We start from the raw sequence: 13,383 nt of genomic DNA, 5'->3' as shown, positions 1-13,383 counted from the left end.
CTTGGCTGAGACGTGCTTCCAGGCGCTTGGAATTTGGTTTTACCAGCCTCCAATTAAATATTGGTTGCTCCATGCTATAGGACAACGTATTTATTCCCGATTCAAAAGTGAAAAAAAAGGTGCCGAAAGGGACTTGGGCTGAGCCTTCTAGCAGGTGGAAGGGCCAGGGTCAGATGAGCAGTTGCTGGCTGAGGGCCAGCCGCCGATGAAGGCTGGAGCGGTGGGGGGCTCAGGGCTGTGCGGGCAGCGAGGGGCAGCCTGCCGCGTAAGCCGTTTACAGACGGGCATCACTTTGCCGCAAGCCTCACCGCTGGCGGGTGGAAGGAAGGGGCTCCAGCGCTGCGGCCCGTGTGGGGTGGGGAGGCCCCTGTGAGCCCTGGGCTGCAGGTAGCCTGTCCCACACCCGGAGGCCCCTCGTCCTTGCTTAGGGCCCCAAGTTGCTGGCTTTCCTGGCCTGTTGGTCCTTTCGCGGACATGCTAAGAACCAAATCCTGCAGTCAGAGGCCAGGCCATGGGACCCTCCAGGACTCTTGACCCAGGGAAGGGTCATCAGAACCAGCTCCACCTGCCACTTGCCACGAGCTCAGGGTCTGGAGAGGGGCCCACACCTCGCTGTGTTCCCCACTGCCCAGGACCTGTCCTCCACCCATCCTCCCAGACCTCAAGCAGCTCCTCCACTGGCCTGCAGGCTGGAGAGAACCCGAGTCCTCGGGAAGGGGCTGGGGGGGTGGTCATGGCCTGCACCCAGTGCCTGCGCCCTACTTCCTGCTGAGTTCCCGGGCCCGGCACGTGGCAGCCTCCACGGAGCTCATGGCCGCTGCCCGTAGCCCGCCCTGCTCCAGCGCGTGGAGCCCATAGATAGTGGTGCCGCCCGGCGTGCACACGTCAGTCCGCAGCTGAGCCGGGTGCTGCCCCTTCTGCAGAAGCATCTTGGCCGTTCCCTGGGGAGAGTGGCATTGGGGTGACTCGGGGGAGCCCAGCAGCCCCTCTCAGCTCAGCCCCACCCGCACCCCCGCCGCCCCATCTCAGCCCAGGCTGCTCAGTCCTGCTGTCTCCCTTCCCACAGCTCCCAGGAGGCGTGCTGCCCCCTCCCCTTCCACACACTCCCCCAGGACCGGGCAGCAGGGTCTCACCAGCAGGGTCTGGGCGGCAATGCGGTGCGCCAGGCCACTGGGCATGCCCATCTTGATGGCTCCTTCGGCCAAGGCCTCCGAGAAGGCGCACACCTGTAGCAGTGGGGGGCGGGGACAAAGCCAGCACTCCCCTGGACACAGAACCCAGCCTGCAAAAGGCTGGGGACCCTCAGGAACAAGGTCCGGCACACCAGCCACCAGAGCCGAGGCCAGAGCTGAGGGGTCTGCCAAGGGGCTGGCCTCAAAGGCCCGGGAAGGCACGGATATGGGGTGGGCGGCGCACACGGGGAGCTGGGGACCCAGCCCGGGAGCCGTGGGGTCAGGGGCTGTCAGGGGGGCTCCACAAGGCCCCACTTGGCCGAGGGAGGGCCGGCCTGTGAGGACAGGGGTTGGGGTGCGGGGACCAGACCACACTCACAAAGGCCACACCGCTGCCACTGAGGCCAGTGTGGACGTCCACCTGGGCCTCGGGCACCTCCTCGCACTGCCCGCAGGCCTCCAGCAGGGTCCGCAGGAGCCTGGCCTCGCTGCTCCCGACATGGCGGCCCCGCGCCATCACCATGGCACCCTCCTGGACCACGCAGGGCAGGTTGGGCGAGACCCGCAGCACTCGCGCCATCGGGGGCAGCAGCTGGCGGGAGAGAGGCTGCGATCAGGGCGGCCGTGGGATCTGGCTGCCGGGCAGGTACACGCCGGGCCAGCGCAGGCTCTCCGCTACTTCCCGGGCGTGGCGCCCTAACCCCAGGTGGGAGGAGCCCTAACCCCAGCCCCCTAGCTGCCTGTGCAGGCCGGCTGAGAGGCTGTCTGCCCCCCAACCCACCCATCCTGGTTTCTGGAAGGGCTGGACCCAGGCTGCAGCCGGTCTGGGATGGCAGGGGTGGGAGGCCAGCAGAGCCCACCCTGGGGCCAGAGCCTCAGCCCCTACTGCACCCCGACAGGCCACCCACCTCCTCCAGGGTGCTCAGGGAGACCCCGGCAGCCACGGACACCACGATGTGCTCAGCGGTGATCACAGGAGCCACCTCCACCAGGACAGCCGGCAAGATGTGGGGCTTGGTGGCAAAGAAGACGAGGGAGCAGCTCTGCAGCACCTCCCGGTTGGAGTGGGTCGTCTGGCAGCCCAGGGCCTGCAGCAGGGTTGCCAGGACCAGGCCCACGTCAGCGGGCATCCTCCCAGACCACAGCCCTCCCTGCCAGAGCCCACCCTGCAACCCCATGGGCCCCCCATTGCAAACGGCCCTAAACCTAAAGCCCATCATGCGCCCAGACCACCCGTTCTCGCTCAGGATCCAACCTCAGATGGCCCTGATGTCAGCACCTCCTCGACCCCTCTGATCCCAGTGAGTGCCCGTGACATTCCTGCCCGTCCAGCATGCACACGCACACGCGCACACACACCCCTTTACCCCACCCTGGCCCTTCACAACCTTGACTTTCCTTCTGGCCTTTGACCTCCCCTTCCCCAGCCCAGCCCGTCTCAAAACTTTAGCTAAGTAAGCAGCACTTCCCTGGCCCCAAGGAGCCAAGAGCCACCTGAGCCCTGGGAAGCCTCCACTCAGAGGAGCTGCCCGGCTCACCCGGAATCGGCAGAGGTTCCTGTCCGTCGGCGCGCTGGCCAGCACGTGCTGAGCTTCCACTTTTCCTGGAAGGAAAGGCAAAGGCGGGTAGGGGGTATCAGTGAGGATGTGGCGCGGGGAGAAGCCAGCCTGGTGGGCCCCTTACGGCACGTCTCTGAGGCTCAGCCACACCTGGGCCATGCTGAGCCTCTCCAAGAAGCCAGGTGCTTGGCGGGGCCGCTCCACTCGGCTGGGACCAGGCAACCAGCTTCACTTGATTCTACTCAGCAGTCATCGCTGCCCACCTGCTGCTGCTGCTGAGTCCAGACGCCCTGCTGGACACAGGGGCCGGGAGCTTGCCTTGTCTCGTGACGACACAGATCCCAGGGATCCCTGTCTCTGGGAACGGGAAGGCTGGGGAGGGGGCATGGTGGGTAGGGAGGCTGGGGTGGGGGATGAGCTTCCTCCGGAGGGGGCGGTGCATCTGTACGGGGACATCCAAGCAGAAGCTCAGTGCCCGTTTGGTAGAAATCCTCTACAGATCAGATTTCTGTAAGGTCTAACAGGAAGGCAGAAGTGCACCCCACGGCCTGAAGAGACGGTGGCAGCACTGTGAGACTCCGTGCAGCCGGGGAGGCAGGTGATAACTCCAGGTTTTACAGGTAAAACACCTGAGACTTGCAGTAAACTGTTTTCTGATGATTTTGACCTTCCTAGACCTTGACATATGGCTGAAGGCAGAAAACCAGTCCATATCTACATATAAAGGTTTCTAAATACTGTGGAGTATGATTAGGACAGCATCTCCATCCCTGCTGTAAGTGGTGCTCAACCGAGGATGATTTTGCCCCCCGCCCCGGGGACATTGACAGTGTCTGGAAACATTTTGGCTGTCACAACTGGGGTGTCACTGACATCTAGTAGGGAGAAGCCAGGCAAGGGGCTAAACAGCCTACAACGTGAAGAATGGAGAATGTGGCCCCAAATGTGCACAATGCCGGACACCAGGGGTGCAGCCGGCAAACAAACAGAAAGAAGAGTCGGAAGCTCAGAGCGGTCAGGCAGCTCGACCGAGGTACGAGGTTAGGAAGTCGGCAGGAGATCCCGCGCTCTAAGCTAGGGCTGTCCAAGAGAAGTATCGCTCGAGCCACACACGTTACTTTACATTTTCTAGTAGTCTTATTAAACAAGTAGGAAAAAACGAGTGAATTGTAGTACATTCTATTTAACTCTGTAGCCAAAATGTTACCCTTCCAACACCTAATCAATATTAAAAGTTACTAAGATACGTTATTTTTTGTTGGGATGCTAAATCTTCCAAATTCGGCGTATATTTTATTCTGTGCGCTCACGGCACATCTCAACTCGGACGTGGGGACGGCCGGCGCTGAGCCTCTCCACCACATCCCCTCCAGCCGCGCTCCCAGAGAAAGCAGAGACCGGAGGGACAGGGTCCGCGTGCCACCCTGGCCCACACCCGCCGGCCAGCTCCACCCTGGGGCCCCTGCGCGGAGGGCCCCGTGCTGCCCGGGGCTCCGCGGGGCAGGTGAGCTATGGAGAGGTAAGCCCGTCCCTCCCACACAGGCCGGTGTCGGACGCCCGCTAGCCCGCCGGCCCGGGACCCCACGCGCCCCACCTGCTTGGATGAGGCCCTGCGCGATGGCCTCCGCCATGCGGCCCGCGCCCACGAAGCCCACGCGCCTCGGGCCGGACTCCGCCGCCACCGACGCCGCCATCTCGCCACCGCGCCCCGCCCCCCTCCCCTGCGCCCTCAGCGCCGCCAATGGGCTACACCACCCTGTACCTGCCCTCGTCCATTGGCTGCCGAGACCTCACGCTCCGCCCCCTCCCGCGGGCTCCACGCTCTATCGATCGCTACCAATTGGTCTCGCCCCTTCGCAGCTCATTGGCAGGAGAGATCTAGGGCGAGGAGGGGCGGGACGCGGCGCGGGGCGGGATGGGACGCGGCGCGGGGCAGGGCGGGACGCGGCGCGGCGCGGGGCGGGGCGCGGCGCGGCGGGGCGGGGCGGGACGCGGCGGGACGCGGCGGGGGGCCAGAATACTGTATTGGGTTCTGTCCTGAAGTGTGAGATTTCCCAAAGCGCAACTTGAGCTGGTCATTTAAAGGCGAAGGGCAAGAAAGGGTGGGGGCTCCTCTGGTCTTGTCCCAGAGGTGGGTGCCTCAGGCCTGTTTCTCTGGGTGGGAACAGAGTGCCTTTGGAGCCTGCAAGTGGACTTGGGTGTGGAGGACAGGGTTGCCTGGTCAGAGCTTGTGGTCAGCTCTTCCCCAAGCCGCAGTGGGTCCGGGTGACAGCATAAAATTGGCACAGCCAGTGAAATGTGGGAGCAGGGGTCTGCTTTTCTGTTAAAGGAGGTCCTCAGGCCAGCCTGGATTCTGGTTTCTGAGGGCCTCTCAGGGAGCTGCAGGGGAGACCTTCGTGAGGCCTAGGTCCCCAGCAGAGACCTGGCCCCTCTTGCTGGTCCTGTGGGAGACGGAGTGCTTGGCCAGGGCCAGGGACCACCTTAGAGACTGAGAGGGGGAGGGTGGGTGTGGGTGTGGGCTGTGCTTGTAATTTTTGATTGACATGGGAAAAATAAGGTTGAAGAACTAAGATTGCAGTTTTAAGACTTAATTTTAAAGATGTTTTATTTTCTTTAAACTCTACTTTGACATGTTTTAAGCTCTTCAACAATGAGATCCCTTCATTCCTTCAACGCTGCCCCTTCAGCGTGGGGGCCCTGCTCTGGGCTGGGAACGAAGGCCACACAGCAGTGGGATGCAGAAACCCCTACCCTGCAGACCTGCATTCTGGCTGGAGAGACAGCCCCTCTACGATAAACACACACACCCCATAACCCAAGGGACAAGTCAGGACACACAACCACTATTTGTGTCCGGCCAGGCATGTCCAGGCCTCTCTGCCCTGCCCTGGGCCTCCTTCCCCCCGTTCTCACTTGGCTGATCCAAGCTCCAACTCAGGGACCACCAGCTCCCCCTCTCCCTGAACGCCCACAGGGGCAGACCCTTCACATTCACAAGGGGCTGGCACCCAGCGGATACAGCGTGAAGGGCGGACCCGGTCCTGGAGCTCCAAGCCCTGGGGGGTGGGGGAGGGGAGGTGTTTCCAGAGGAGCAAGCAGGTGGGGTGGGCCTCAGAGAGGAAGAACCCCGTCAGCAGAGACCTAAAAGGTGGGGAGGCACTGACGTGAGAGGGGCAGGACTGGCCCCTGGAGAGGCCCGTGGGCGGGGGTGGTGGTAACACATGCAGTGAGGGATCAGCTGGACACAGGGACAGAGGTCGGGACTTGTGTGCCTGGCACAGGGAAGACAGCCCATGGCGCCTGAAAGAACAAAGGAAGTAAGGAACGTGGCAGGCGCACCTGGGGCCAGAAGAAAGCTGGGAGTCACTGGTGTGAAGATAGCAAAGCGTACCCCGGGGGAGAGGGGACCCGAGAAGCGGTGGGCCCCGGAGCCAGGGAAGGTGCCAGGGTCCTGGGGGAAGCACACCCAGCACTGACTGGCTAGGCGGGGGCCGGTTGGTCAACGGGCCCAGACGTTCCTGCTGCGGATGGGACGCCGCTCACCTCCATGCCTGCCAGGCCCACTCTTGCGTGACACCTGTTGCTGCCCACGGGAGAAGGGCAGGCCAGGCCCCAGCACCCAAGCTGCCACCTGAGGGCTAGGGAGATGAGGGGCCAGGTCTGAACTGGCCAGTCGCCACTGCTCTCCTCAGATCCATCTGCGTGCCCGCTCAGCCTGCCCAAATCCAGACCCAGCCTCTTTCCCCAAAGTCCTGGGGATGAGTGGGGGTAAGCCCGGGGAGTGCAGGTTACCCAGGCCTGCACCTGGCTGTGCGTGGAGAGGCTCGGCTATGGCCGCAGCCCGTGGGGACTGCCGCAGGCGCCTGCCCTCTGTCCCCACCAGTGACGGTCCAGCCTCTCCTGCCACCTGCCCACACACCCACCTCTCCGTGTCTCAGGCCACTGCTACCCTTCCACCGCAGGGACAGTTGGCCACCGTGGCCCAGCAGCTCCTGGGGGCGGGCCAGGCTCAGGAGGCAGTGCTGGGGGCGGGGGAGATGGGGGGCTGATACAGAGCTGCCGGGGCCAGGCCTGTGGAAATGCACTTTATTGGCTCCCAGGGATCAGAAGTGTACACGCTCTGCGGCTGGCGTTGGGCAGCAGGGTGCCGGGCCTGGCCAGGCCTCGGCTTCCCTGAGGACGGTGTGAACGGTGGGCCTCACCGGACAGTTAGCCAGGCCTGCCCAGGCAGAGGGCGTGGAGCAGGGGCCCGCCGCCACGAGGGCAGCGCCCTCAGCCCCGGCAGGTTCTGAGTGGCCGCCGCTGGGCTCTGCCGGCTGAGCGCCGGGGAGAAGGCGGCACCCGCTCCCGCGGCGCACTTCACTTCCGGGCCTGCTCGTAGTTGTCAGTGAACCAGGCACAGGTCTCCTGCACGGCTGCAGAGGCGGGCGGGTGAGGCCCAGGGACGTAGGGCAGTCACCCCCGTGTCCTGCCTCCGCGGTGAGGGTGTGGAGGCCAAAGCTGCAGGGCGTCCACCCCCAACGGGCAGCAGGGAAGCTGAGGCCCGGGGAGGGGCCGGGCGGTCCTGAGGGATGGGGTGGGAGGGCTCACCCTGCTTGAAGGGCGTGAACCGGAAGTCGGGCAGGTAGGCCCGCAGCTTGCCATTACTGGCCGTCTTCTTAAACTGCCCGTCCGACTTGGTTGTATCAAACTAGGCACCTGGTCAAGGACACAGCAGAAGGGGCAGCCCACCCCCCCACCAGCCTGCCCTTGAACCTTGTCTAGCCTTCCCAGGGGGAGCCTCCAGGAGAGAGCAGCAGACCCCCTCACCCCCGGCTGCCAGGGTGAGTGCCATGGGTGCGTCAGACCCACAGCCTCCTGCAGGGAGGCCCACGGTGTCCTGCCTAGAACCAAAGGATACGGTGACCTCCCCATGGAAGTCCATGGCCTCCACCACGGCCTCGGCCACCTCCTGGATGGACAGCTCATCCTCCTCGCCCACTGTGGGGACCGAGGGGCCAACGGCCAGGTCAGGCCTCCTCTGCCTGGACCCGCTGCCGCCCAGCCCCACGGATGTTCCCGCTGCCCTGCTCAGCGGCTCTCAGGACAGACGGGTGTCCTGCCCCATGCAATGGGGGTGGGGCTGCAGGGCACCCACCTGACAGGATGATGGGCTCCACCTCATCGTACTCCCGCAGGACCCAGATAAAGAGCCGGGCCAGGTCCTGGAGGTCAGACAGCCAGGGTCAAAGGCCACAAATTACGGCCAAATGGGCCCAGGTCACCTCTCCCAAGTGCTCCTGCTCGGCGGGGTGCAGCCCAGGCTTGGCTGGGGCCTGGGTTACCCCCCTCTGGGCAGTGCTTGGCCAGCTCCGCCCCAAGTCCTTTCTCCTGATGAGCTCAGAGCTGTACCCAGCAACTTCCCTGGGAACAGGAACCTACACGGGCCCAGCGAGGACCAGTGACTGCTCCCCTGGGGGCTCAGCCTGGACACCCGGCCCTTCCTAGGCTCCCTCATGCCTCCCCACAGCCAGCACGGCAGCTCCAGGAGACGTTCTGGGGAACAGCTGTGCCCCTCGCGGCACCAACCAGTGAGTAGATGAACTGCCTCCGAGGCCTCCCTGTGCCCCACACTGTCAAGGCTGAGCCGCGACCTGCGGGTTGGGGAGGGCAGGTGTCAGAGGGGATGTGCCAGCACCGCCCCTCCTCCCCGCTGTGCTCCAGGGGCCCCATCAGGCAGGCAACCAGCTGGGCAATGGGTGGCGGTCACTCACTCTTGGCCAGGTGCACCTTGTGGATGAGGCCAGGCAGCACATGGCCGTCCTCGATGCTGAAGTTGTCATGGGGCCCAAAGACGTTGGTGGGGATGACAGCGGTGAAGGTGCAGCCGTGCTGCTGAAAGTAGGCCCTGCGGGGGCACAGCATCTCCTCTGGCCCTCATCCTCGGATCACGGGCGAGCCCCCACACCGGCCGAGGCTAGCGAGGAGGGGAGCCGAGGTCTGGGAGCCCTGCCAGGGCTGCCCCCTGGGCCCACCCACCACAGGGCATCTGGGGCCCCCTTCCCCATTCTTGGCTGGCTTCAGCCTGGCACGCGCAGGAAGAGGACCTGTTCTGCACGTCGATCATCCTCTTGGCGTAAGAGTAGCCAAAATTGCTGCTGTGCGGGGGTCCGTTGTGAATCTGGGGGAGCAGAGGAGCCGCTGCTTCTCAGCCCTGCCCCCAGGCCAGGCCCCGCCCCGGCCCCGCCCCTCACCATGGTCTCATCTATAGGGTAGCTGGTCTTGTCGGGGAAGATGCAGGTAGACAAGCAGGAGACCACCTTTCGCGCCCCCACCTCGAAGGCCGAGTGCAGCACGTTGTCGTTGATGTGTATGTTTTTCCTCTGAGGAGGGAGGGGCAGGGGCAGGGCAGGTTCAGGCCCCAGGCAGGATCCCAGCCCTTACCTGCCCTTCCAGGGACAGAAGTTCAGACACACCCTTGCAGGCAGTACCTGCGCCAGCTGTTCTACCTGCTCCCAGGACCCACTGTCCAGAAACCACGGCCCCCTCCCAGCCTGTTAGTCCCACCCCCAGGGCTGTAGGAGGGTCCAGGCCTGCCTCCCCGGAGGCTGGGGGAGGGCCCTGAGGAGGGGGCCACACCCCTAAGCTCAGGGCCGCGCCTGCCCACAGGGGCTGCTGAGGGCTAGGCAGGTGAAGTACGAGCCAGGAGCCCAGGGGGCCCAACCTGGCCCCGCGGCGGGGCAGGACGAAGCGGCCCCTCCACTCCCGCACCCCCAGGAGCTCACCCTGCTCTACTGCTCAGCAGCAGTGAAGCCTTGGCTGGCCACACCCCTCCTCCGGCCCCTTCCGGGGACTTGAGCTGGCCAGGGCACTTGGGTGGTCTGGGGAGAGGTGGTGGCCAGGCAGCCTGCTGGGAAGGCTGTCACTGAGACAGGGGCCCCCAGGGAAAATGTGGTTTGAGCTTCTGCCATCCCAGGCCCGATGCAGGGCCAAACCAGGCCAAGGCCAATTTTAGAGATGATGGGGCCAGCCCTCAGAGGCCCAGCTCTCCTCCTGCCCCTACCCCACACGTGCAACCCCTCAAGGCACATGCTGCAGACCCAGAGCCCAGCTCACACACCTCTGCACCCCTGAGTGCACCGTGGGCCTGGCTCAGTGCAGCTGGACCTCCTGGGACCAGGAGGGTCTGAAGGCCCAGGGGGCAGGAACCAGCCGGGGGTCACACGGCAAACACTGGCTTGTCTCAGCTCCTCCAACCCCCAGGTTAGCTCTGAGGCTTTTCCTATTGGGCCAAATGCCCCCAGGTCCACCTGTGTGCCCCTCTACCTACAAATCAAGTGTGGGTCACTGGGGGCCCCTCAGGGACTTCCTGGGGCCGGAACGTGAGCTTGGGAAGTTGGCCAGGAAGTTCCCAGAATCCGGGGTCCTGGCGCCCAGTGCTCACTGGGGCCCCCTCACTTACCCAGAAGTCCAAATTGTATTTGATATTCCGGAACAGGCCCCCCACCATTGCAGCAAGATGGATGACACGTGTGGGCCGGACTTTTTCAAACAGCGCTCGGGTCTGTGCAGCGTCCCTGAGGGGGAGCCGGGCCATCAGGGGCTGCTTGGAGGCCCGAGGGAACTAGCACCCTGGCTCAAAGCACTGGGGGCAGGAGCCAGGCAGGGCCGAAGGTGGGAGGGGCTGCCAAAAGGGAAAGTGTGCCGGGTCAGGCCTTGGCTGGTATGAGGGTGTGGGCTTACAGGAAGAGATGGGAGGAAGTTTGCCCAGGAGCAAAACTGCACACACCCAGGCCAGGCCAGCCACCTGGCAGGGACGGCCCACACATGAGGCTACCAGACCCAGGAACAGGCCTGGCCCAGAGCTCTCAGTCTGGAGAGGGCATGGTGGGGTTGCTCCAGGTATGAGCCCACTCACGTAAGATCAGCATCCTTGGAAGAAACAAACACCCAGTCCTCTCCGGGCAGCCTGGCCCCATCTGCTACCACCTTCTGGATGGCTCTGCCCACCAGCCCAGAGCCCCCAGTCACTAGGATCCGCATGGACCCCTGGGGCTCATCCATGTTGGCTGCACCTGCAGGGCCAAATGGTGTGAGGCTGAGGCCATCCCGCTCCCACGAAACAGAACCCCACTCCCCTGAGATGCCCCAGCCTAGGGTCACTGCCCTTAGCACTGGGCCCCACTGTGACTTCCAAGAGCTGGCCTGGGGCAACTGGCACAGTATAAGGTCAACAGGGCAGGGAGACTGCCCACTGGGGACCAGACACACCCATCTAGCCTGAGTCAACCCCTCCTCTCAGCCCTGTTCCCCAGGGAGCCCTCTGTCTAGAGTTGCACAGGGGCCCCAGGGCTACCACCCAGCTGGGAGAGCCGGGCTCTGCCCTGCAGGCCCAACCCTGACCCCCACTGGGCCAAGAAAAGGAACATTCGGCTCCCTTCTGGCTGACAAGAGGGGAGGCAGCCAACCTTGGGGCTGGGGGCTCCTGGCCCAGGTCGTTTGGGCTGCTCCCAGCCAAAGTCCATATGCTACAGAGGGGGAAGGGGCGGCGCCTGTGTATGCAGCCCGGTGCCCACCAGCGGCCAGCTGGTCCCAGCTAGCCTTCGAGAGCCTGGTTCCTTCTGGGCAGGTTGCGCTTCTGGCTAAGAAATGGACAGGCCTCGGGGCGCCACCACCTCTGAGGACCCTTCCTGGGGGCTGGAAATCTGCTCGGGCCGCTACAGGACGGCCCTGACCCCGCTGCAAGGCCCCACGGGCAGCCCCGACCGGAGGGGACGCTGCCCAGAAATCCCGCTGCTCTCGAGAGCGCGCGCAGCGCGGCAGCAGGCCTTGGGGTAGACTCCACCACGGCCGGGCCCCTCCGCGTCCCCCAGGCGCTTCCCACGCCCCCGGGTCCCCTTCCTGGCCCCACCTCCGAACCCACCGCGTCTTGCAGCTGGGCCCCCTCCCACGCTTCCAGGCCCCTCCTACGTCCCCAGTTCCTGGCACCCCTCAGGTCCCTCTGGCTGGGCACCCAAGGCCCAGGCCCCGGCTCGCCACACCACGCCCCCCACCAGGGTCCCCTCGTGCCTCGCGCTGTCTCACCTGCGCCTTACCCGACCTCCCCGGGGAGCGGCTTCAGGCGCCGGCTGAGTCCTGCCACGCGCTGGGGCTAGGTGGAGGGAGCGGGACCAGGTCGGGCCCTCCCGCGGAACTCTGGGAAATGGAGTCCTGGAGGGGCGCCCCGGGCGTTGCTGGGAAGTGGAGTCCGGCACCGCGCAGCAGCCTGGGAAGTGTAGTTCCTTCCGGCTCCGCCTCCCCTGGGCAGACCCCGACCCGCCCTTAACCCAGGCTGGCGCTGGGCGCAGGCCCCTGCTGGGGAGCGTGGGGGCGTGGGAGAGGAGGAGGGGCGGCGCGTCTCCGAAAGCCCGCAATCTGTGCACCGAGGAGAGGCGGCAGGAACCAAACACCATTCGAAAAATGGAGGAGCTGCAACTCCTCAGTGCTTTCCTAGGGCAAACACTGTACATTTGTGAGAAACAACTGCAACTCTGTTACTATATTCGGGACACTGAGGGGGCAGTATATAAAATATACTTTAATAAATACATTAAAAGGACAAACACGTTTCAGGAGATTATTAAAAGCAGGAGACCACTTAGGGGCCACTGCTGTAGTTCAGGTAACGAGAACTCAAAAGAAGTTTACTGACTTAAGCAACATCGAGGTGGTAGAATTAACGGGACTCATGCTTCACTGGCTATGCAAGTTATGGGGAGGAAGTTAGGAATGACTCCTGGTGTGATGGTTGGTGTTAGGTGTCAACTTGGCCAGGCTGTAGCACCCAGTGATTCAATCAAACACAAATCTAGGTGTTGCCAGTGAAGAGATTTTGTAGATGGTAACATCTTCAATCAGGTGACTTTAAGAAAACGAGACTTTCTCCTTAATGAGGGTGTCATCCATTCAGCTGAAAAGCCTTAAGGGCAAAACTGAGGTTTCACTGAAGGAGAGGAAATTCTGCCTCAAGACTGACTGGAGCATGAGCTGCCTGTGAGCACTAGCCTGCCAGCCTGTCCTACAGACTTCAGACCTGCCAGCCCCACAGTCACGTAAATCAATTCCTTGAGATAAATCTATATCTATATCTATATCTATATCTATATCTATATCTATATCTATATGCCTGGGTTTCTAACTAGGTCACTGTAAGTACGGTGAGTGGAGTTTTCACCAAGGGAGGTAAAGAGCTGGAATAAAAACAATTGTAAACTGAATCCAGCAGCATAGTACAAGGATTATACACCATGACTAAGTGGGATTTATTTCTGCAATGCAAGGGATGGTTCCATATTCAAATTAAAAAATAAACGTAATATACCACATTAAAAGGACAAAGAGGGCTTCCCTGGTGGCGCAGTGGTGAAGAATCCGCCTGCCAATGCAGGGGACACGGGTTCGAGCCCTGGTCCGGGAAGATCCCACATGTCACGGAGCAACTAATCCCGTGAGCCACAACTACTGAGCCCGCGTGCCACAACTACTGAAGCCCGTGTGCCTAGAGCCCTTGCTCTGCAACAGGAGAAGCCACCGCAATGAGAAGCCCACGCACCACAACGAAGAGTAGCCCCCGCTCGCCGCAACCAGAGCAAAGCCCGCGTGCAGCAACGAAGACCCAACGCAGCCAAAAAATT

The 13,383-nt window shown here is 63.1% G+C and overlaps 2 protein-coding genes across 2 annotated transcripts; both read right to left on the bottom strand.

Moving 5' to 3' along the window:
• Positions 1 to 75: 75 nt before the first annotated feature.
• On the bottom strand, positions 76 to 4,441 carry PYCR3 (pyrroline-5-carboxylate reductase 3). The gene is made up of 6 exons (XM_059901290.1): positions 4,326 to 4,441; positions 2,711 to 2,775; positions 2,081 to 2,260; positions 1,552 to 1,764; positions 1,134 to 1,226; positions 76 to 941 (listed from the first exon to the last, which is right to left on the bottom strand). The coding sequence occupies exons 1-6, from the start codon at positions 4,423 to 4,425 to the stop codon at positions 759 to 761; spliced, it is 834 nt and encodes a 277-aa protein (XP_059757273.1). The 5' UTR covers positions 4,426 to 4,441; the 3' UTR covers positions 76 to 758.
• Positions 4,442 to 6,803: 2,362 nt separating this feature from the next.
• GFUS (GDP-L-fucose synthase) lies at positions 6,804 to 11,914 on the bottom strand. Its single transcript, XM_059901181.1, has 11 exons — positions 11,795 to 11,914; positions 10,629 to 10,785; positions 10,173 to 10,287; positions 8,965 to 9,093; positions 8,818 to 8,891; positions 8,485 to 8,618; positions 8,300 to 8,364; positions 7,869 to 7,935; positions 7,632 to 7,711; positions 7,322 to 7,421; positions 6,804 to 7,146 (listed from the first exon to the last, which is right to left on the bottom strand). Exons 2-11 carry the CDS (start codon positions 10,772 to 10,774, stop codon positions 7,091 to 7,093), a joined length of 966 nt encoding a protein of 321 aa, XP_059757164.1. The 5' UTR covers positions 10,775 to 10,785; positions 11,795 to 11,914; the 3' UTR covers positions 6,804 to 7,090.
• Positions 11,915 to 13,383: the final 1,469 nt, after the last annotated feature.

This window comes from Balaenoptera ricei, chromosome 17 (assembly GCF_028023285.1).
Source record: "Balaenoptera ricei isolate mBalRic1 chromosome 17, mBalRic1.hap2, whole genome shotgun sequence".
Taxonomy (NCBI): domain Eukaryota; kingdom Metazoa; phylum Chordata; class Mammalia; order Artiodactyla; family Balaenopteridae; genus Balaenoptera; species Balaenoptera ricei.
This window is presented reverse-complemented; position numbering and strand designations above follow the sequence as displayed.